At 52.2% G+C, this 22,399-nt stretch overlaps 1 protein-coding gene across 1 annotated transcript in view; it reads right to left on the bottom strand.

Moving 5' to 3' along the window:
* Positions 1-7,540: 7,540 nt before the first annotated feature.
* ITGA11 (integrin subunit alpha 11) overlaps positions 7,541-22,399 on the bottom strand; it is a 90,436-nt gene continuing 75,577 nt past the window's right edge. The window contains exons 19-29 of the mRNA XM_042941572.1: positions 22,036-22,243; positions 19,778-19,876; positions 18,935-19,011; positions 17,906-17,995; positions 16,913-17,003; positions 15,361-15,474; positions 15,065-15,151; positions 13,556-13,666; positions 13,122-13,217; positions 9,190-9,303; positions 7,541-8,455 (exon numbers count right to left, since the gene is read on the bottom strand). Coding sequence (XP_042797506.1) covers positions 8,384-8,455; positions 9,190-9,303; positions 13,122-13,217; positions 13,556-13,666; positions 15,065-15,151; positions 15,361-15,474; positions 16,913-17,003; positions 17,906-17,995; positions 18,935-19,011; positions 19,778-19,876; positions 22,036-22,243 — 1,159 coding nt within the window. The 3' untranslated portion in view covers positions 7,541-8,383. The remainder of the gene's footprint in view (positions 8,456-9,189; positions 9,304-13,121; positions 13,218-13,555; positions 13,667-15,064; positions 15,152-15,360; positions 15,475-16,912; positions 17,004-17,905; positions 17,996-18,934; positions 19,012-19,777; positions 19,877-22,035; positions 22,244-22,399) is intronic.

Genomic DNA, 22,399 nt, shown 5'->3' with positions numbered 1-22,399 from the left:
TGAACTTGCTGACTGCACCAGAGGTCTGTTAGTGATTATATTGCATGACATTTTCTATTTGAGTTTGACATGTAGAATCATTTTTAATTTCGTGGCAATTGACAGTCCTAATAGCCCAGCTAATTTGAAACTAACAATATTGCTGTGTAAAAGGAAAAAAAACCGGTGTTTGTGTTCAGTAAATGTTTGAAAAAAAACAAACAAACCCTGCCTTGCAGTTTGTGTCTTTATTGTTCAGTGTGCCTTAGTTGAGATGATCTTTTGTTGAATTTATTTAAAAAAGAGTTGTCAGAGTTATATGTGCCTGGGGAAAACATTCAGATAGTAAAGAAAAATTCAAATTGTAAAAAAACAAAACAAAACAATGCCCTTCTCATCTCTACCTGCCTCCCTCTCATTTAGACTCTTAACAGGGCTGTCACTATTACTAGTTTTTTTGAATAGCTTCCCAGAATTTTTCTGTGCATATATGTTTTTTTTCTCCTTTTCATTTTTTTTAAAAATGCAAATGGACTTTTTCTTATTCTATTCTGCATCTTGTCTTTTACATTTACTATATCTTAGGCTTTTTCATTTTGGTGTGTAGTTTTGTTTTGTTTTGTTTTGTTTTTTTTAAGCAACTTTATAGATTTAATTCTGTGGGTGGACTTAACATTTATTTAGCCAGACCTTGTTGTTGGACTTCTAGGTTTTCAATTTATTGATATTCTAAGTAACGCTTCAGTGAACATCCTTATGTACTATGTTCATAGAACAGATACATTCCTAGCACTGGAATTTCTGGTTTAGTGACTGAATATTTAGAATTTTGATAGAGGACATTTAATTGCCTTCCATCTACCTATACTCTTACGTCAGATTTTATCTAACCATTTAGTTTTTGCCAAGGTGACTAATGAAAAATAGTATTTCATGGTTTTGATTTGTGTCCCTTTATTATGAATGGGGTTGACACTTTCATATATTTACCGGCCCATGTGTATTTCTTTTGCTTGCTTTTGGGTTGTAGTCTTTTTCTTACTAGTTAGACATTCTTTGGAAGTTTTGGGAAATTTTCTTTGTCATATGTCCAGTTTGTAGTTTGTTTTTTGACTTTGAATATAGTCGCTTTTATATCAGAAGTTTCCATTTTTATGTAGCCAAATTTATAATTTTTTAAAATGGATTCTGAGTTTTGTATCTTGCTTATAAGGTTTTCTCCATTCCAAGAGGATAAATCTTTTTTGCCCATGTTTTCTTCTAATGCTTTTATGGCTTCTCCCTTCCATGTCTCCTCTCTCTTCTTTTTTCCTCCTCCTCCTCCTCCTCCTCCTCCTCCTCCTCCTCCTCCTCCTCCTCTATCTATCTGAGGGGCGTCTGTGTGGCTCAGTTGGTTAAGCATCCAACACTTGATTTGATTTCAGCTTTGGTTTGTGAGAACAAGCCCCGTGTCGGGCTCCCTCACTGACAGTGCAGAGCCCGCTTGGGGTTCTCTCTCTCTCTCTCTGCTCATCCCCCACTCATGCACTCTCGTTCTCTCTCTCTCTCTCTCTCTCAAAATAAATAACCATTAAAATAAATCAATCTTTTATCTACCCGGAATTTATTTTGATATAAGGATCCAGCTAGCCAAAGACCTCCTTAATTATTTTCCACTGATACCAATCATAAACTAAATTTCCATTATGTAATGAGATCTTTTTCTGGGTTCTCTGTTTTATTCTGTTGATCTCGCAGTGTGGTGGACTGGGGATTATTGTCACGGCTCTATCATTTACAGGCTCTGTGGCCTTGGGTAAGTTACTTTTCTGTCCAAGCCTTAGTTTCTGTAAATCGGGATGATAATATTTAACTTGGACTGTGATGAGCAAACAAGAGAATCAGGATGCTTACCTAACAATAGCAAAGTGCTTGACACATAGTGAAGTGCCTGGGTAATGTTAAATGTTAATACTACCGGGGCTAATTGTTCATTTGTCTTCTTTTGGGGAGGGGATATAGTTTTTTTTATTATTGTATATTTATTTTTGCAGATGAATTCCGGTGTCATGTCATGTTGAAAGCTGATTTTGTTTAGCATTGAGTTAAGAGATTAATTTAGGGAGACTTGCTGTCTCTGTAAGTCTGAGCCTTTTTATCCAAAGGAGAGATAGTCCCATTTAGTGAAGTCTTATGTCTCTTAGAGATTTTTTAAGGTTTTTTTTTTTTTCTTTTTTTTTTTTTTTTTTTTTAGTGAAGTTCTTGCAAATATATTCCTTTTACTATTAGGTTCTTTGTTTATATTATGGGTAGGAGCTTTTTTTTTTTCAATCACATATACTTCTAAATGTTAATGTTTTTATATAGGCATTTTATTTTATTTAAAAAAATTTTTTTTTATGTTTAATCATCTTTGAGAGACAGAGAGAGCATGAGCGGGGAAGGGGTAGAGAGAGGGAGACACAGAATCCGAAGCAGACTCCAGGCTCTGAGCTGTCAGCACAGAGCCCGACGTGGGGTTTGAACTCACCAACTGCGAGATCATGACCCCAGCTGAAGTCGGACGCACAACTGACTGAGCCACCCAGGCGCCCCATTTACATAGGCATTTTAATGGATTTGCCTTTTTTTGAAAAATGAAATTGTTCATTGCTTTTGGATGTCGCAGATACAGTAATCATCATTTATAAGTGAAGCTTATTTTGCCTTCTTATTTCAGTATTCATATTCTATATTTCTTATAGAATTATAGAACCAATTAATACTGGTTAAGATTATCCAAAGAGTATTAAGTGGTGTTATTGGAGCACATCCTTGGCACATGTTTGTTTTAAAATTTAGATTTAGGGTAGCCATTCCAGTCCCTTCCTAAAGACCTGAAAAAACCATGTAGTTCAAGTTTCTGTTTTATTGCTGAGGATGTAAACCCAGAAAGAAGTGTTTTGTCCATGTAAGGTCATACAAGGGTTGAATGTCAGAGCCCAGGGTCGGCTCTGGGTCTTGACTCATGGAGCAGTGCTCTTTCACTCTCAGACTATTACGCTGGTACAAGCAAAGATCCTCTTAGCATCTCTGCCAGGTCTGAGCCGGCTGTAATACCCAGCTGGAGTCCGGAAATCATCTAGACAAATTCTAAATCATTTTTTTTTTCTGTGTTTCAAGTAATGTCTGCTGTATTAAAGTAACAGACGATCAGACTAAAGAAAATACTGGCAGTAATATATTTCATCAGGTACTTAATCTAGAAAATGCCTGTGTGAGATGTAAATTTCAGGTGGTTCATAAAGACTTTGCATGTTGGCAAGCATAGACAAAACTATTCTAATTTCTCTGTGCTTTGTACATGTGGCGTGCTTGGTCTGTCCTGAGTGCAGTACTGGGGCGTGTTCCTGCCTCCAGCGGACGCGCTGTATCAGGGATGCGCGTACAAAAATAAGAAACATGGTCCCTGCCCTTGATAAGCTTGTCATCTAGCCAGATGCCCCTATTTGAAATCTGATTTTCTGTTTTTCCTCAGATTTTCATTTTAATTTCCCAAATGAAAGTTTATGATGCTACCTTTTGACTCTGGCTTGGGCCATTTTCTGAAAACCTTTCAGGAAACCGTGTCATTTGAGTTGTTGCTTGTCGTATTTTTCTGTGGTACCAGGGAGATAGGGGCAAAGAACGTGCACAGCTGATTTAGAAAGGATGAATCCGTTAAGGAACAGTGCCCCCTTCTTTTTAAGAAAATGTTTTTTTTCTGCTTCTACCCTACTTTGAACCTTGTGAGTTTGCTGGGGACATTTTAGCCTGTACCTTCCTGAGAAGTTACAGAGCCCAAGTGCCAGGCTTCTAACCCCCTCTCCACGCTTAACTAGCAAAACTCCTCCGTTCCTGTTTCAGTTTCCGTTTGGAACATGGTGTCCTACTTTAGTGTGATGTCAAAGCTAATGGAATAGATGGTGACACGCGAGCACTGGCCGGTTTTAATGTGGTCAATTAAGCCCGACTGCCCCTTGCGAAGAGTCTAGATGACGTAAACACTCACAGTAGGACAATTTTTTGAGATTTCAAAAAAATAGTAAAAAGTAGTGCGGAGTAAAGGGCTGACATGACCTCGGCTGGAGATGAAAACGAAGGACAATGTGGTAGTGAATGAAAACAGGAGACCACTCCCCACTAATAGCTGTATTAAGTTAAGTCACCCAAGGCATATCTGGTGGTTGGAGAGACCTGGCCACTTCCTGTACGGGGTGAGGTGTGGTTGCAGTGAGTCATGCAGGAAAAAGAGCACGATTAAGCTGGATGTTTCTCTTACAGGCTGCTTGGCACCCTGGGGCTTGAATCCGGGGGACTGGCTGAAGTCTAGAAGTCTAGTTTTGTATTCCAGGAGAGCACTGATGCTAAGTGTTAAATGCTAAATGCTGATGGAGACAGCAACTTGTCTTTTAAAGACCTCTAGGAAAGGCCAGTTCCATACCTTCTGTGGAAAGCCCTTCCGCTTTTATTGTCCCCTCTCTGCTGTGTTTGTGTTCACACTTTGCCCCTTCCACCTGGTAGCTATCGTGTGACCCAAGGGCAGCTGAGGAAGGCTCCACTGTTTAAGAAACTGACAATGACGTCTAGAGAACATTGTGGCTCTGGATTGCTGGTTCTATAAATTTAATGTGCTTAGCATTACCTGACAGAAATTGGATCCGTGAGGTCTGGGGTAGAACTTGCTCTGTGGTTCTGATCAGGGCGGCCGTGGAATCCCACTCTGAGAAGCTCAGCTCTGGATAGATGATCTGCTCTAGCAGGCACGGTTTGCCCTCCAAGCTTACATGTCCACACCATCTGATGCCAGAAAGAAGTGGCCGGCTAGAACCGAGGGACACCAGAATTGATGGCCGCTTCCCTGCAGAGCACTGGGCGGTGATGGCACAGGGCTTGAGGCCTTTCTTGTCTACCCAAGCCCTGCACCTCAGTTTCCGCATCTTTTCTGAGAGCCTGCCTCCCCCCCACATGTTAGAGCAGCAGTGAGACCTCATAGAACATCGCCCAGGATTCACTTCACAACTCCTGTGTTTCTCCTCTCTGAGAGCCTAGAACTTAGGAAATCCTGAGAATCCGTGGACCGAATTCTAAAACCATCTTCTGTTGGTGTTTGGTTTATAAGAGACCTTGACCCATGTGTTTTTCTCCTATGCACTCTTTTGCTATAGGCTTGCTTACGCAAGTATCCCGTGGCCACCTGAAAGTCAAAGCAGCTTGTTTAGAGTAGCATCTAGGATGCTGATAAAGCTTTTAAAAGACGGAACCATTTTTAACTTGGTTCCACTTTATGTCAGCACTCGGAGTTCAGCCCTTAGCTCCATCATAAATATTCTTAACTACGGAATCGAGCATTGCTAATAATATCCATCTGTGAACCACAATATGAATTTTATGTTGATCTGCAGTTGCATTTTGGGCTGCTTGCCACTAAATGCCAAAACTGCTTCGGAGACTGCTCTCCGTCTCTCCTCCAGACAATAGCAGATGTGTTCAACTTCTCCCAGAGTCCCCTCGGGGCTCTGGAGACCCAGGAGAACTGGGTGAAGTCTGTAGCAGATCCCTCTCCAGAGACTTGCTGGAACAAGAAAGTCTTCCCAACTCTAGGCTGGAGTCAGGTTAACTTGAATATTATGAACGACAGCATAGTCCCCAGTGCTCATAATGGAAGGGCACCTATGTGTGTTAACCCCTTATTTGTTTTCCAGCCTATATATTCACCTGCCTGTTGACCTCAGCCCGGCACATCTGTCACCAGAGGAACTCTAAAACAACAAAACTGATGCCCTGGCCCCTCTCCCAGTCAATTACATGTGAATCCCTGCGGTGGACCCTTGCATAGACATCTTTTAGAGCTCCTCAGGCCAGAGAACCGCTGTAGCGTGAGTTTGCTCCCTGTTAAATGCATCTCTGTGGCCCTACCAGGAATTCTGTAAGGCCTGTCTTGATCATTTATACCCCACAGCAGGTAAATTCAGAAAGGATTGATAAGAGAAACAGACGAGAGAGACACGGGAGGGGATGGCTGAAGGCCTTGAAGTTACAAAGTTCCGCCTTTTGACCAGTTAGTTGTTCTTGATGTAGGGCCGGGGAGGGGCGTGGAGGGGCCGCGGAGCCCTGGGGATAAAGGTGGAGGTTCCCATTTGGGATGGGCCGGAGGTTCCCATTTGGCCACTTCTGGGTTGCGTCTGACCTGCAGATACGTTTTGTTTGGCCTGCAGCGTGGCCGCACATAGCAACTTTTTAAAGGTGAATGCCAGTCTCTAAAAGGCAGGTTTCACGTGAAAGCATTCTCTCAGAGTTGATGGTACCAGACAGAAGACTCGGTCTAAATCACACGGCATGGCATACGTGTGAGTGTGGGTTCATGGAGCATCCTTGAGTCAGGTGCTCCATTCATGAGGGCAAGACTCCAGCGAAACTTGACTCTAAATGGGGCCTTCTGATTTGGGGGTCACCATTTGAGAAAAAATATTCCCATAGTTACTTTGTATTAATGCCTTCTGCTCCTTTAGTAATCCCCCCCCCCCCCCCCCCCCCCCGCCCCCGGCTGGGCTGTAATGACTATCCTACTTGAGAGACCGCAGTCCTAAAATGAGTGTGGGTTTTGCTGGGGATCCTAGGGCTATCTCTTAACTGCTCTGGTTCAGAGTGTCCTCATCCATGGGGGAACAAGATCAAATAATTTGTAAGTTTCTACCTCTGGCCTCTTGGGACTCCAATGGCACAAGATTGGAAGGGAGCCCACTTGGTTGAAGAGCAGCCTGTGTGTAAAGGTGAAGAAGTTCCGGAGTATGAGGTCAGCACTGAAACGCTAGCCTGGAGAAGTCTGGGAGGCCAGAGAGGGAGGAGCCGGGACTAAGGACTGGAAGCTACAGTGACTTGTGGACTTCAACCATCCAAATGGGTGAAGGGGGAGCTGGTGGTCTTGGGCGGGAGGAAGTGTTCCATCCCTGGAGATGTCCATCCCAGATCAGGCAGCCATTTGGAGGGGATGTCGTAGGGACCAAATGGTGGACAAGCCCCTTCCAAATATTTAGAGACAATGGGAAGAAAGCAGGGGCCCCCCCAGCCACCTCCTTTCCTTCAGAGAAAAGACGCTGGCTCCCCGGGATAAGCCCTGCCCACAGAATGGGAGACAGCAAGCACCTTGGTTGTTTTCAATCACTGTATTTTTTTTTTTATAGTTTTAAAAAATATTTACGACAGTAAAGGTCGTACTATGGGACAGGGGGACAGATGCCTTTGATGCATCCCCCTTTCATTTCTATCTCAAAACAAGATTAAGGCATAAATTACTCGCTGGGCACCGGGCGTGCCTATTGTCCTCAAGGCGCCATCATTGGTGGTACCACTTGTCCCATGGGCCAGCGGATCAGGATCAGATATTTGCCACCGAGGTTCCACAGACTTGGGTGTCCCTGCACCGGCTTTAACCAGTGCATTCCAGAGAGCACCAGAGTGCATTCTAGCAGCGCTGGCTGAGCCCTTCTCTTGTGCACAAGGGGTGGGGGGGCAGTGGGCGGAAAGGGGGGACGGGAGGCTGTGTTTGTGTGTGTGTGGGGGGGGGGGCATTCACCCTCCTGCCACCCCACTGCCGGGCCTGGAGTTGTGCCGCGCTCAGGGCAGGCAGGCGGGAAGACCAAGTAGGTACGGGGGACCCAGGGAGTGTGCCGACTGCAGGCTCCTGCGGGGTACGAGGAACAAAAGCCACCGAGGGGTGTGTGCGGGGGGTGGAGGGCCCGCCTGCCTCCCCATCTTGGGGTGGGCGCCCCGTATTCTGTGTCCCAGCTGCCTGTCCATCACAGTCTCCATGCCCCAGGGTCTTTCTTCATCCCTGTCCAGCAGCTGTCACCACCAAGCCCTTGGCTGCGGGGGTTCATTCAGGGGCAGCTCTCCTGCCTGGGGAAGGGGTGAGTGGGACTTGAGAGCCTTGGGCAGCGCCGGGGCGGGGTGTGGGGGGTGGGAGGACAGCACAGGATTCAGATCTGCTGCCCCACTGGGTCCTGCTGGGACTTGAGGCCTGGAGTGTGAAGAATGGGTTTGCATCGCCTTCTTCCTCTGCCGGTTTCTTCTGAGGATGGGACAGTTATGAATTCCTAGCACCTAGTGGCGGGGGCAGCAAATGCCCCCACAGAGCCCAGGGGAGGCTTTGGTGTGCCTTGGGAGGGGTCCCTTTAAATCACCAGGGATCTGTGTTGGAGGTGTCTCAGCCTCCCAGTAGAGCAGTCCCTCTTAAAACTGGCTTGAGTTCCTTTCAGAGGGTGCAGGCTTGGTCTCTCAGGAGATGAGGTCAATGCAAAGCGAGCTGGCGTCTTCTCCACCCCAGCTCAGCGGGCCACGGGCCTGGGCCTGTACACTGCCTGGACTGGCGTCCTGGCCCCCATCAACTCGCAGCCTCCTCTGAGCCTCACTCCAGCACTTTGGGGGTGGGGTCCAGGCCAGGTTCCCTCCTGCGCTTGGCACTTTTAAAGAAGCCGAGCTGTGGGGGGGCAAAGGGAGAAGTCTCAGGGGTAGGCAGGGAGGACAAGGCCTGTCTCTCCCACCTGCTTTCCCCCCACTAACGCTCCTAAGACTTCTTCCTGTTGAAGGCTTCCCCAAATACCCCAGCTAACACTGAGTGCCAGCCCCCACCCCAGCCCAGCAGAACTCCCTTGGTGGGCGACGCAATGGGCCACGTAATTGGTGAGGGGGGATTGCAGTGGAGTGGACGGAGCCGGGGTCGGGAGGCAAGAAGTCATGCTGTGTGACCCTGCCCTGGTCAACACCCCTCTCTGGGCCTCCCTCGGCTCATCTGTAACAGAAGGTTGAGACCAGGGGTTCTTCACCTGAGGCTCAGTGACAGAGAGGGGTTTGGGGGCTTGTTAACCGCCTGACTGTTGGAGAAATTTTGTGGTTGTGTACTTGCTGCTGCTTCCGCGAAGAGAAGACCGAGCTCCCGTCAGGTTCTCAAAGGAACCCACCAAAGGGTCAGAGCCACGGACTGAGGGCCCTCTGGAGGCCTTAGCCAATCTGCCTGCTGTGGTGAGATGTGGGTGCTTAGGTAGCAGGAGGCACGTTCTGGGGAGGAGGCCGGGTGTGTGCCAGCTCCCACGGGGAGGAGAACGCGAGGGCTGCCCACAGAGCCCGCAGGCCCCCCCCCCGCCACCAATCCAAGCCGGCCTGGGCCGACCAGCCAGGATGCTGCTCTCCACCACCACCCTGCTGGGGCCTCACCTTCCAGAGTGCCAGGACAAGCAGGGCCAGCAGCAGGAGGCCCCCCAGCGTGCTGCCAACGATGATCCAGATGGGGATCTGTGAGTCTTCTTGCTTGGAGATCTCAAACGTGATCTGTAAGGGGAGGGGTGCGCCAGGTCAACAGCATTACCGTCCTGGGGCCCAGGGGGCAGGCGATGGCTAGTGCCCAGTGGGATCTGCTGGAGGCATGGGTGGCACCCAGCCTGCGGAGGCCTCAGAGGACCCAGCCCTTGCACAAAGGACACCTGAGTTAAATGACCCAGGTGATCTTGCCTCCTCTTTGAAACTTTCCGCCTTTGGCCTTGGGTTCTGTGCCATGTTCCATGGCTCTGTCCTGGGACCTCTTCCTTATCTACAGTCATTTCCTGGTGAGCTCAGCACCGTCTTACCCAGTAGGCACAGGGAGCTCAGGGCCCTTAGTGCTTTTAGGGGCCCATGAAAATGTTCTAATTTCTTTTAAAATTCGAGGGAAAAACAAATATAATCTCTTGCCTGGCTTATATGTCTTTATATATATTTGTCATAAAATAATAATTTAAATTATTATTTTTGAATGTTTATTCTTGAGAGAGGGAGAGAGGTAGAGAGCAAGCAAGGGAGGGGCGGAGAGAGAGGGAGACAGAGAATCCCGAGCAGGCTCCATGCCATCAGCACAGAGCCTGATGTGGGGCTCGAACTCACAAACTGTGAGATCGTGACCTAAGCCCAAACCAAGAGTCAGATGCTTAACCGACTGAGCCACCCAGGCGCTCCTAATTTAAATTATTTCTAAGGAGGAAGGGTCTCCGAAGGTAAAAGTGCTCAGGGCCATGGAAAGCATAACACAGCCCTGGGCAAACTCGCTCCATTGTGAGGCTTTAAAACCTGTACGCTGGGGGCGCCTGGGTGGCTCAGTCGGTTGAGCGGCCGACTTCGGCTCAGGTCATGATCTCACAGTCCCTGAGTTCGAGCCCCGCGTCGGGCTCTGTGCTGACAGCTCGGAGCCTGGAGCCTGCTTCGGATTCTGTGTCTCCCTCTCTCTGACCCTCCCCTGTTCATGCTCTGTCTCTCTCTGTCTCAAAAAATAAATAAACGTTAAAAACCTATACGCGGACTGCCGTCACGTTTCTCCCTTCTACCGGGACTCTCCACACTCCTATCCTCCTGTCTTCCTGGCCTGCTTGGCATCTTTAACAGGTGTCCAAACTCTTGATCCCACTCTGTACCCTCAACCCTGTTCCATCCCCGCCTTTCCCATGAAAGCAAATGGTCCTTCCTCGCTGTCGCTCAGGCCAGAAGCCTTGTACTCGTCACTGACTCCTACCTTTGCATCCACATGGACTCCAGCAAAGTCTGTCTGGCCTACCTTTGAAGCGCCCAGAATGTGGGAGTCCCGCCTCCAGGGCTACCTGCTTGGACTGAGCCCCCTGTGTCCCCCTGGAGGCTGCAGGAGCCGGCTAACTGCCTCCCCCCTCCGGCCTCGCCCTCTGCAGTCTGTCCTCAGCATGGCAGCCTGACGAAGGCATATTTATTCTCTGCTCTGCTCCAGCCCCCCACGCAGGGTGGAAAAGAAGAGTCCTCGCGTGCGCCTGCCAGGCCTCACCCTCTCTGGTGCTGCTCATCTCGCTGGCCTCACCTCCTGCCCCACCCCGTTGCTCTCTCTGCTCCAAGCCTGCAGCTACCTGGCCCTCCAGCATGCCAGCACACGTCCACCGGAGGCCTTTGTATTGCTGTCCCTCCCTTTCCGGCAGTGCTTTCCCCCCCGAGTAGCCATGCGACACCCCTCTTCTTCATAGTTTCTGATGTTAGTTTATCGAGGAGGCTTTTCCCAATCTCCTTGTATAAAATAGAAGCCCCCTCCACCCCGCCCCGCCCCGCGTCTCCACCTTTAGGTGCCTGCATTTTTCGGGGCAGAACGTATCACCATTTGACACTGATATACTCACGTGTCTTGCCCTTCTTCCCATCTAGAATGTCAGCCCCTGGGGAGCAGGACAGTATCTGTTTTGTTCGCTGTTCTATTTTCAGTGCCTGGGACAGAGCAGGAGCTCGGTCCACATGCCGAATGGCTGCATGAACAAACCCCTGCAGCAGGGGGGAGTCCTGGCTCGGCCACTGACTCCCTGTTCAACTCTCTGCCTTATCTCACCCAGCCTGAGTTTCCGTGTCTGAAAAATGGAGGTGGGGAGTACCTCACAGTGCTCTGAGTGAGCAAGGAAACGTGCAAAGTGTCTGTGACAGTGCCTGGTGCAGCGTTTAGGGCTCAACAAACAGCAGGTCCCTTCTATGTTCTCTGTCCTTCCGCAAAGGCTGGGACCTTCTCTGCCTTCCCACCCCCGGCACCTGGCACACAGCCAGGCCAACAGGGGCTTACATTCTGGGTTGCTGGGTTTCTAAAAGAGAAGCGAGGCATCCACAGAGTATAAGAAAGATTTTTTTTGGTGGGGGGGAACACTTGGGTGGCTCAGTCTGTGGAGCATCCGACTCTTGATTTCGGCTCAGGTCACCATCCCAGGGTCATGGGATGGAGCCCTGTGTTGGGCCTGTGCCGAGCGTGGAGCCTGCTTAAGATTCTCTCTCTCTCCCTGTACGTCTCCCATCCCTCTCTAAAAAAATAAAAATAAATACAAGAGGGATTTGTGGGGGAGGGGGGCAGTGGGAGTTGAAGGAGAACGAGAATTCATTTAAAAGATGAACTGGTGTAGAGACAGGGGTTGTGTGTGTGTGTGGGGGGGGGGTGGGGGTGCCTGTACAATGCCTCTTCCCTTGGCTGACTGCAGAATTCCAACATCTCTCTTAAGCTTCAGTTCAAGTGGACCTGGCTCCAGAAAGCTTTCCCCGGACATCCCTTGCTCTGACTGCCCCCCAAGCCCAGCCCCTGTGCTCACCCCCACATTGTAGCCATGGCTTTGTTATCCTGGTCCCCAGGTCTGCTTAATTCATCTCTGTATCCCCGGGGGGCTTGGGTCATAGGAGGAACACCCAACAAATGCCGGATGAATGAACAGATAAAACTCCTTAGGTGGGTCCCCTGAATGCTGCTTCTAGGTTTTGGCACCTGCTACCCCTCTGCCTGGCAGCTCCCTACCTTGTTTATGAACGTCTGTCCTCCTGACCGTGCCTCTTTTGCTCTCCAGCATCTCCCGGGGGTGGGGCTGGGGTTAACTCTGCATCTGGTGCAGGAACCCAGGCCACGGTTCGGGGACGTGGCCAGTGGAGGGCAGCAGTGTCCCACGCCCAGGATGCCCGTCTCTCCATAGGATTGGGCTTTTCTTCAAGGCCCAACTTCTCGTTTTCTCAGGAGAGCATTGCAGGAAGCCTCACCCCCCTTCCTGAGGCCCTGATTCGAGGCAGTCTGGTCTGTGACAATCTGGTTTTATCTAATTCAAAAAGAGTCCTAATACAGAGATATCTTGCATTCCTCGGTCTTACCAATTCGGTTCGCACCAGACTTCTGAAGCATGTCATGTGCGTTCCTTAGATTTGAGGTGCTAATGGATGGGGAGGAGAGGGGTGGGATGTTCATTCTAGGCTGCCAGCCGGCCCGAGACCCAGCGTCACAGCCGGTGGAGTCAATCAATGAGCCTTGTCAGGGCAGGCGGGCCTGGGCTCCAGTTCTTTCCTCTAGTGCAGAACGTACAGGTCCCCCTTCTTTCTCTGCTTTCGTGGGACTACTGTGGTCTACAGCCTGCCGCCCCCAGGCACTGGGCGAATGCTTGCTTCCGGCTCCCTCCCTACTTTCGCCCCTAAAGTCCTACTGATCTTGCTTTTCCCCTCTTTTCTGATGCTGTGCTAACTGCCGGCAGATGGGTCCTTCTCTCTCCTGCAGGCGCACACGAGTGGAGGGTATAGGAAACTCTAGGGGAAGGGACGACCCCTTCCCCAGCTGGCCCCGCTCAAGCTCAGGTCTGCAGGGTCTCCAGGGGGCTCACCTGACGGCTGGGATCCTCCTCGCGGAAGATGAAGGGACTGTGGAACTGTCTGTGCAAGGCTGCATTGACCGTGATCTTCATCAACTTGTACTTGAGCTGTATAATCAAAGGCCTTGTCAGAAGCTGGCCCCTCCCTGGGTGGGAGACTCCCCAGCACCCACCCCCTTCCCCTTATTCCTTGGAGTCTAGCCCAGGTGCTCTACTTTCTGCTTTTAATTTATTTTTATATATATATAGAGAGCGGGCAGGGGAGAGGGGCAGAGAGAGAGAGAGAGAGAGAGAGAGAGAGAGAGAGAGAGAATCTCAAGTAGGCTCCATGCTGAGCACGGAGCCCGACACGGGGCTTTATCCCACAACCCCGGGATCATGGCCTGAGCTGAAATCAAGAGTCAGATGCTCAAGTGACCGAGCCACCCAGGCGTCCCTCTACTTACTGCTTTTAGGGACCTCAGCCACAGATTCCCCAGCAGATGGAAATGGATTTCCTGGTTAGGGGCCAGCCTCACGTTGCAGCTGATGGAGACCACGTCAGAGTTGCTATGATTCTGCAAAGGGAGGTAGGTCTCCGGGTGAGCGGCCGGGCTCCGGGGGAGCGGGGGAGGCAGCTAGCCCAGCCATGACCTGAGAATGTGAGCAGGGGCTTGGGCCACCAGAGAGATGGCTGAGCTCCACCCCTCACCCGAGGTTTGTTCCTGGGGGAGGAGGCGCAGAGGACAGGGGACAAGGAGAGGTGGGGGTGGGGGACACATGGGCTGCGGCTGCCAGGGGATGGCTGGGCGACAAGATAAGGATGACACATGCTGTACTTGAAGTTGTGCAGCACTGGGTGTCTTCTGGGAGCAGAACTTTGGTTCAACGTTAGGGAACCTATAAATGTCATCACCACACAAACGGATCAAAGCAAACAATTGTATGACTGCTGTTAACAGATGCAGAGAAAGCATTTGGGGAAATCCAACTTCTTTTATGATATGTATATATATAAAAAAAAAAATCTCCCAAGAAACTTCCTGAATCTGAATAAAGGGTGTTTATAAAAACCCTACTATAAGCGTCGTGTTTAATAATGAAAAATTAATAAAAATTAAAAAAAAAAGTCAAGATCAAGACAAGACTGTTGTCATTTCTATTTCCCATTGCCCCGGAGGTCCTAGCCAGAGCCATAAGCTGAGAAAAGCCATTTATAAGGATTGAATGGGAAAGCTTAACACTGTTATTATTTGCAAATGATACGGTAGTAACAGAAAAACCAAAGAAATTGTCAAATAATCAGAATTCATTGGGTTAAACTTGTTTGAGGCTCCTTCTTGCAGCCACCTCAACCCCCCCCCCCCAAGGCCCGGTCTTCAGGAAAGTACACTACACCCAAAAAATGCTTTGTGAGGCGCTCGTTTGGGGGAAATAAAACTAAAACAGCTAAGATCTTTGGGGAAGAATAATGAGAGCGCACTCAGAAAGTGGTTTCTGGGAACAGTGGCAAGCCTGGGAGCATAAGCCTGGAAACTAGCAGGTGTTTGGGGGAGGGCCTTGGGAGGTGACACGAGCTGCCTGCCTTCTCTGGGGACAGGGAGGCCCAGCTGGTGGGGTCAATGTCTCCACTACCAGCCATGTAGGTCCTGGCCTCCGTGGAGTTGTCCTGTCTGGCTCCTTCCCCTTCCCTCTACTCATCTGTGTCCTGCTGGCCCTTTAAGGCATAGATGCCAGTCGACTCCCCCTGTTCCTTTCCTCCACTGCCCCTCTCTTGACACCTGTCACAGCCTGGTCCCCTGGCTTCTTTGGCATTCACTCTCATGGCCCCCGTGAGATGGTGAGCTCATTAAGAGCCAGAAGTGTCTTCGCTCCATCCCGTTTCCTCTCCGCTTGAGGCAGGACACATTGCGCTCAACACGCTCTTAGTGACCGACCGCCGGACAAGGACAGGAGCAGCCGCCCAGGACGCTCACCAGCTGTGGGGCACGACTCAGGTCTTCCTCCGTCGGGGCGTGCCGGTACTCGGTGCCGTTTCCCCAGACGTTACAGGACGTGTCCACCTGCACGAGGGACACACACCCGCCTCACAACGAGCACCGGCAGGCTCAGCAACCCCGAGACGCCCCTCTCTCCTCCTCTTCCCAGAGAAGGCCCTGCCCGCCCTGGTCCCGGGAGGAGCAGCTGAGGTCGGAGGACCCGGGGACACACCGGGGGCAAGTCTGTCTCCTAACTGGTCCCTTCCTTTAAGCCGGTTCCCGGGCGCCCGTACCTGGTCGGTAAGGAAGTCCCTCAGCATCAGCAGGCGGTTGCCGCCCCTGGTGGCGATGGGGACGGTGATCTTCATCATCACTCCATGGATGGGGAAGAAGCCCAGGTTCTGGATCTGTGGCCAGAGGGGGAGGGGTCAGCACAGCCCCCAGCAGCTGGAGGGGCGGAGGAGCAGCTGCGTAGGGGAGAGGCCCGCGGCCAGGCCTGGGAAGCGGCCCCCTTCACGCCCCCTGGCATTTTCACTGTAGAGGTTCTGGAGCTCTGCCCAATCACGGTGGGGGCTGCATGGGTGAAGTTGTGTGAGGGCGTGAGGGCGCTGAAGGGGCCGGGGTCCCGGAGGCTGAGGACAGGTCAGTGGGGCCATGAGGCTGGAGGGCAAGGTCACTTCCGTTGTTTTTCTTTTCTTCTCTTTCTTCTCTTTTTCTTTCTTTTTTTTTTTTTTTTTTTTTTTTTTTTTGAGAGAGAGCGTAGAGTGTGCAGAGGGGCAGAGAGAGAATCCCAAGCAGGCTCCACACGTTCAGCAAAGAGCCCGACCCGGGGGCTCGAACTCACGAACTGTGAGATCACGACCTGAGCCGAAATCAAGAGTCGGACGCTTAACTGACTGAGCCACCCAGGCGCCCCGGTCACTTCCATCTTCAGCCTCCCCCGGTGTGGGGACTTTGCAGCCTGGTGCTGGTGGCACGGTGGGAGCACTTGTGAATTTATTACGACAGAGACTCTTTAATTAACGGCGCACGTTCTAGCCGCGACACCTCTGGTGTCTGAGCAGCAGTGATTACAAGCAGGGCTTTGGAATCAGAAGGACTGGGTGTCGCAGCCCACGGCCGGGGCCACGACCACGTAGGAGCTGTGTGGCTTCGGGCAGCCGCTAACCCCCTGCTGGACCAGCCAGCCAGGTACCAGTGTGTCTGAAGTGCAGTTCCCAGCTGTCAGCCTGCCCCCGGCTCTCATGCAGCGTTCAGAGGCTCCGGGGGGCCCACACTGCAGACTGCTCAACTGCCTCCTAATTCTCCTTCTCGCCCCTTCCTCAGTGACCGGCACGGAGACAAACGCCACGTTTCCCCGCCTCCCTAGGTAACTACAAGTGTGAAGAATCGCTAAGGACCTTCTTCAGTAGGGAGGGGCCTGCTCTTCTCCCCTTCCTTCTTCCTGGAATGAGAACGTGATGGCTGGAGCTGCAGCTCTCTTGGACTCTGAGATGAACTTGAGAGCCTGATAATCGCGTGTTGAGGATGGTGGACCAGACGGGAGACCCGATCCTGAATGACTTCGTGAAGCTGACAACTCCAGACTTCTTTTATGGGGAGACTGAACCCTGGCCCATTTAGACCGCTGTTTTTTCACATTTTTTAAATCCTATGCAGCCGCACTTAACCTTCACTGATACATGCTCACAGTCCAGCCCCATTATTTTCTGGACGAGGCCCAGGGAGGGGAAGGAACTTGCCTAAAATCACACAGTGAGTGGGTGACAGGGTTGGGCCGAACCCCAGGCACTAGCAATGATTCCAGATTCCTCCCCTCCCAAACGGGGGCTCCTCGGCTCTTACCTTGAAAACGCAGCTGAAGGGAGGCCCGATGCCATCATACCTCTCCAGTGAGCTATTGGGCTTGACCTCGTAGTGGCTCAGGCTGCTGCTCCTGCAGGGACAGAGGACAGGGCCGCCGTGAGCTCAGTCAACGTTGGCTAGATGGATAACTGAACGAAAGAGGGTGTGGGCATGTGCCTGGCTCTCCTTGACCACAAAAAATAGGTTTCCTCTTGCGTCCATCGGGAGAGCCGTGTCAGCAAGGATTCTGAGGCTCAGAGGAATGCACGCTGAGATCAGTTAGCAACGTCCTCCTGTGTGGGACAGGCATGAACCAGAAGGGCCATTATTTGACATCCCTGCCCCGGGGCCTGGCCTCTTTGGAGCACGAACTCGCCCACTACGCCCCGTTCCAGCCTCTAGCAGTGGCCGAGGGAGGGCCTGAGCTTGCTTTCTGTGTGGTCGCTATTACAGCTTCATCCGCCTGGGAGCTTCCCAGAGGACAGGCTGGGGGCCAGTGGCACCCAGAGGGGAGTGGACGACCGGACAGGACGGTGGGAGCAGTTTGCCCTGCGGGGAGCAGGAAGGGGAGCGTTTTCTCAATTTGGCTGTTTAGAGTTGCGGGTGCAAGATGGTCAGGGAAAGCAGATGGGCTTTCAGTAGGTTTTATTACTATTTTAAAATTCTCTACAGATCATGCTCCCACTCACTGCCTGAACTTGGGGTGGACACCTCTGGCTGCCCCGGCCCTCGCCCTCCTCCCCTGCCCCTGCCGGGAGCTCCCTGGAGGCCAGATCTGTGTCTCCTCCTTCCGCTATTTTGATAGCACCCGCCCACCACGGATGAGGGGGCTGCACCCTCCCACCCCTCAGGGACACCCCTGGCTCTGGCTCACAGTCCCTGGGCACTGGAGCCCGGCCCCTGAGACCTCTGGCCTCATCAGGGCCCCCCCAGGGGTACCCCATCTTAGGCCTCACTTCTCTCAGGCCTCCCCGCCCCCGGGGCCCCGCCCACCTGGTGAAAAGGACATCAGCCTCGTATTTGAGGTGGGAGCGCAGGAGGGCGGTGTTGTCTTCCTTGGTGCTCTCCTCCTCATCACTGTCACTGCAAGGAGAGCCCCCGCACCGAGCCGTCAGGAAGTAACCCGCTTCTACCAGCCCAGCCAGCACAGCGGACTGGCTGGCTGCAGCCCCTCAAAATGGGCAGAGCAGGAGTCATTCCCATCCCACCTCCCGAGTTATAGGTAAGAAAAGAAAAGAGGGCTCAGAAAGGTTGAACGAACTTCCTAACGACACACAGCGTTTACATAGTGCAACTGGGAGCGGAACACTGGCTGTCCCACTCCTTATCCAGTGTTCTTTCTGTCTGGGATTTCCCCTGGGACATTTTTCAAGTTTATTGAGAGAGAGAGAGAGAGAGAGAGAGAGAGAGAGAGAGAGAGAGAGAGAGAGAGAGAGAGAGAGAGAGAGAGAGAGAGAGAGAGAGAACAAGCTGGGGCGGGGCAGAGAGAGATGAGGACAAGAGGATCTAAAGCAGGCTCTGTGCTGGTAGCAGAGAGCTCAACACGGGGCTTGAACTCACTAACTGTGAGATCATGACCTGAGCTGAAGTCTAAAGCTTAACCAACTGAGCCACCCAGGTGCCCTGACATTTTTCCATCCGAAAAGACCTTATTCCCTTTACTCCGTGAGGATATCCCCTGCTTTGCTTATCTTCGGGGGCTGCTGTGAGGACCATTACGTGTTCGGTGTTTTGTAACCGTGGGCTTTAAAAGTAACTGCTATCGAAATTGCCATATAAAGGTGAAGGTATTATTTATTATTTGTGTCCCAGCTGCCCCAGGCTGGAGAATGGCAGCAACATGGCAAGCAGCAGTTTGGCCTAAGCTAGGGGATTGGCAGGGGGTGGGCGGGGGTGTTCCCAGGGCAGGGCAGGGGGGTATGGCCTGGAAGGGATCCCATTGGGCGCAGGGAGGGACTATTGCTAGGGGCCAAATGGGGGCCAGGAGCAGTGGGAGGAAGAAGGAGCAGGTGAGGCCCTGACCTGCCAGCGGTGAGCCGGATCTCCAGGTGGTGCAGGAAGACGGATTTGCTGAACTCAAAGTCTAGGCGGAAAGCCACCTGCGAGGAAGAGGTCAGTCGCTGGAGCTGGGGTGGCTGGGAACTGCGTCTGGTGACTTGTGTCCCAGTTGGAGGGTTCTTTGGCAAGGAGCCCTCATGGCCCCCCCCCCCCCCGCCTCTCGCCCCATCTCCTTTCCTTCCACTGCAGACCTGGGCCCTGGAAACATGCTGCCATTCCCTGGCAAGCTCTTGCCTCAAGCTCTGATTCCTGCTTTACAGGCAGCCTGGTCTCAGATCTTCTCCTGCTCCAGAACCTTCAGTGGCTGCCCACTGCCCAGTGGAGATGGGTAAAAGCCACACGATCTGGAGTCTGGAACTTGGAGATTCTTCCTGGCGAACTTGCTTCTCCCCTCACACACCCTAGCCACTTTCCACATGCACTTTTAGGCACATGGTAAGTGCTCACGAAATGTTAACTTTTCTCCCAATCTGTTGCCATGCTCACAGGAGGATGACAGAGGCTGGACTCTGAAAAGCTGTGTTAGGATACAGGACAGCGGGGTTAAGTGGCCAAAAGGTGGGGGGAGAGTGGTGGGTGGGAGTGGTAGGGGTCCCCCTTAGGTGAAAGGGGCCTGGATGTTCTTTTGCGGGGGGCTGGCTAGTTAGGTCATTTAAGAGTCATTTCCTGGGAGAAAAAACTAAAAAGCATGCTCAGGCATCCTGCTCCCTCCTCTGTTCTCCCCTCAGTTCACTTCCATTTCTCTTGCATTCCCAGTGCCTCCCAGTTCCCGCCTGGTCCCGCCCCCACACTGCCCCCAGCCTCAACCTTGGCCTTGGCCCGGAAGAAGGGGTAGCTGACGTTGCAGACTTTCTTGTGGAGTCTCCTCTCCTCGTTCACGCACTCGATGCTGCCGTCTGAGTCGTCCTGGAGGTGGGTGGAGGGCACCGTGGGCAGCAGTTAGGTGGGCCAGAGACCCAGGTCTGGGGGCCACCCGTGCCGCCCCCACCGCCTGTACTGAAGCTGCAGTTGGAAGGAAGCTGGGACCACAGGGGCCCTGGAGAAAGGAGTGGCGGTGGGTTTGAGGGGAAACACCACCGGGCCCCCCAGCCTATCTGAGCTGGGGCCCCACTGGGCTAGCACAGGCGTCTGTCTCCTCAACACAGGTCCTGAGGGAGGGGACTCACAGCGCTCTAGACCGATGCTGCTGCGTGGCTGTGTGCTCATTTGCTTGGGTCTCATTTTGCTTACCTGTGAAATGGGGATGACAGTACCTACCTCATTTAGTCGCTATGGGCATTCAATGATACAATGCATATAAATGCAGTGCCTAGTTCAATTCCCAGAACGGTGTAATCGCTTGCTAGGATGATGATTTGTACCTGCTGCGGGCCCTGCACCCTTGGGCCCTAAGCTGTATGTCTAAGGAACGTGTGTGTTTCCTTGGATGTAGGTGTAGGTTGGTATGCTTTTGCCTACGTGTGTACAAAATGTATGTGATCAGACTAACACATTTGTTTCTGGCTAAGGGGGTGTTTCCTCCACTAGAGTTATCCTTGGCTGGATGATGGGGGGTCAGGGGCATCTCCCGGGCTGGGGATGGATGGGAGGCATCCTGTGAAGGAGCCAGGAGCCTCTCCTCTGTTCTCAAAGCCCTCCTTTGCCACAGAAACAAAATCCCATGACTCCTGGCCCCTGGGGTTATGAGACTGTAAAGTCCGGGCCAGGGAAGCAGTGAAAGGTGGATGTAGGTTTCAGGCTCAGTTTCCCCTAAATATTCCAATGGAGACAGAAACAAAAATCTCTGGGCAGGACAGGACTTTGAAAGGCCATCACATGGCCTCCTCACCTTCACTTAGGGCTATGGGGGGCTTGGCGGTGGGGCCCAGCCCTGGGCTTGATAGACCGACTGGTGGTGGTTTTGCAGTGGAGGTGAGGACAGAAGGGCCCCTGTGCCTGCCCCACCCCACACTCTGGGCTCTACATTGACACTCTGGGACCCCCGAGGGTAGAGGCTGTGTCTGATGGGACCTGGGTCCCCCAGCACCCACACAAGACAGCGGTGTCCTGGGTTTACTCAATAACCACGTCTCCGGGACTTCTCTCATGCCCTGCAGGCATTCGGGTTATAGCAGGCTAGTACTCAGGCACTCTGGATGTCCCTGGGGCATACACAGGGCTGTGCCTGGGACTTCTGTGGGGCTGAAGGGACTTGCGTGGCCTTCTGCCGCTTTGGGAAGGCACTCGAGAACGCACGACATGACTGTGCTCTGCCGTGAGGAAAGCCACCCTGCCACTTAGCAGCTCTGTGCTCCTGATCGGGCCCCTTAACACCTCTCTGTGCCTCAGTCTCCTTCTCTGTAAAATGGTAACCAAGAAGAAACAGGAGCCTGTCAGGCAGAGGAGGGAGGGAGTCCAGGCAGGGGACCACATGGGTAGGGCCTCAGTGTGAAGGCAGGTGTGCTGGGAAGCAGCAGTGGTGGTCGGACTAAGGGTGTGGGGGTGAGCGCAGAGGTGGCAGGTGATGGATGGGGAAGCGGATGGGCCTTGAATGCCACAACAGAGTCTGGAATTTGTTGTGAAAGCAGCTGGGCGTGATGGGCAATTTTAAAGTGGGGAGTAACCTGTTCCGATTCTTGTTAGAAGGGCCCTTTTGAGAAAGCCTGAAGGATGGACTGTAGGCAGAGGGTGTGTATGAGCTGGTGTGCATATGTATGGTGTGTGTGTGTGTGTGTGTGTGTGTGTGTGTGTGTGTCTGTGTGCGCGCACGCGCCCTAATGAGGGCCGAGGACACAGGCCCAAGGACGTTCCTCCCCACATTCCTGAATGGGTCAGACCCTCATCTGCCGGTGGTTCTCGACCCTGGCTACACACTCACACCCCCCTGGCTGCTTTCAAAGCACACACTGCTGCAGGCCCCACCTCAGACCAGATCAGTCTGACTCTCCGGGAGAAGTCTGACCACAGGTGCTCGCAAGCTTCCAGGTGGTTTTCACGGGCAGCCAGCCAGGCCCCTTGGCTGGATCCGTCCTGTCCTGCCTCTGCCCTTAGCCTCAGGAAGGCCAGGCAGGTCGCCAAGGTCTCACCTTCTGGATCAAGCTGGCAAACTGCAGGTTTGCTGACTGTGAAATATTTAGGACTGTGCTATAGGCATTCTCGCCCCTGTTCTCCAGCATGGCCTCCACTGCCACCCGCCGGCGCGTGCTCTCTATGATGAAAACCGCCGTGTCAAAGGTGAGCGTGTACGTGGAGCAGTCCTGCACAGGCTTCCGCAGCACCCTCTGGCAGTACTCCCTGTGGGAAAGAGACCACCGGGGATCAGGCAGATGGAATGGGGAATGCAGGGCTAGGCCTCCCTACTCACGTATATGAAAGAGCAGACCTAGGCCGGCTGACTGGTGACTACGTCCCCGAAATGGCCGCAGAAAGAAGTTCCTGCTCAAACCTCAG

Source organism: Panthera leo, chromosome B3, assembly GCF_018350215.1.
Source record: "Panthera leo isolate Ple1 chromosome B3, P.leo_Ple1_pat1.1, whole genome shotgun sequence".
Taxonomy (NCBI): domain Eukaryota; kingdom Metazoa; phylum Chordata; class Mammalia; order Carnivora; family Felidae; genus Panthera; species Panthera leo.
This window is presented reverse-complemented; position numbering and strand designations above follow the sequence as displayed.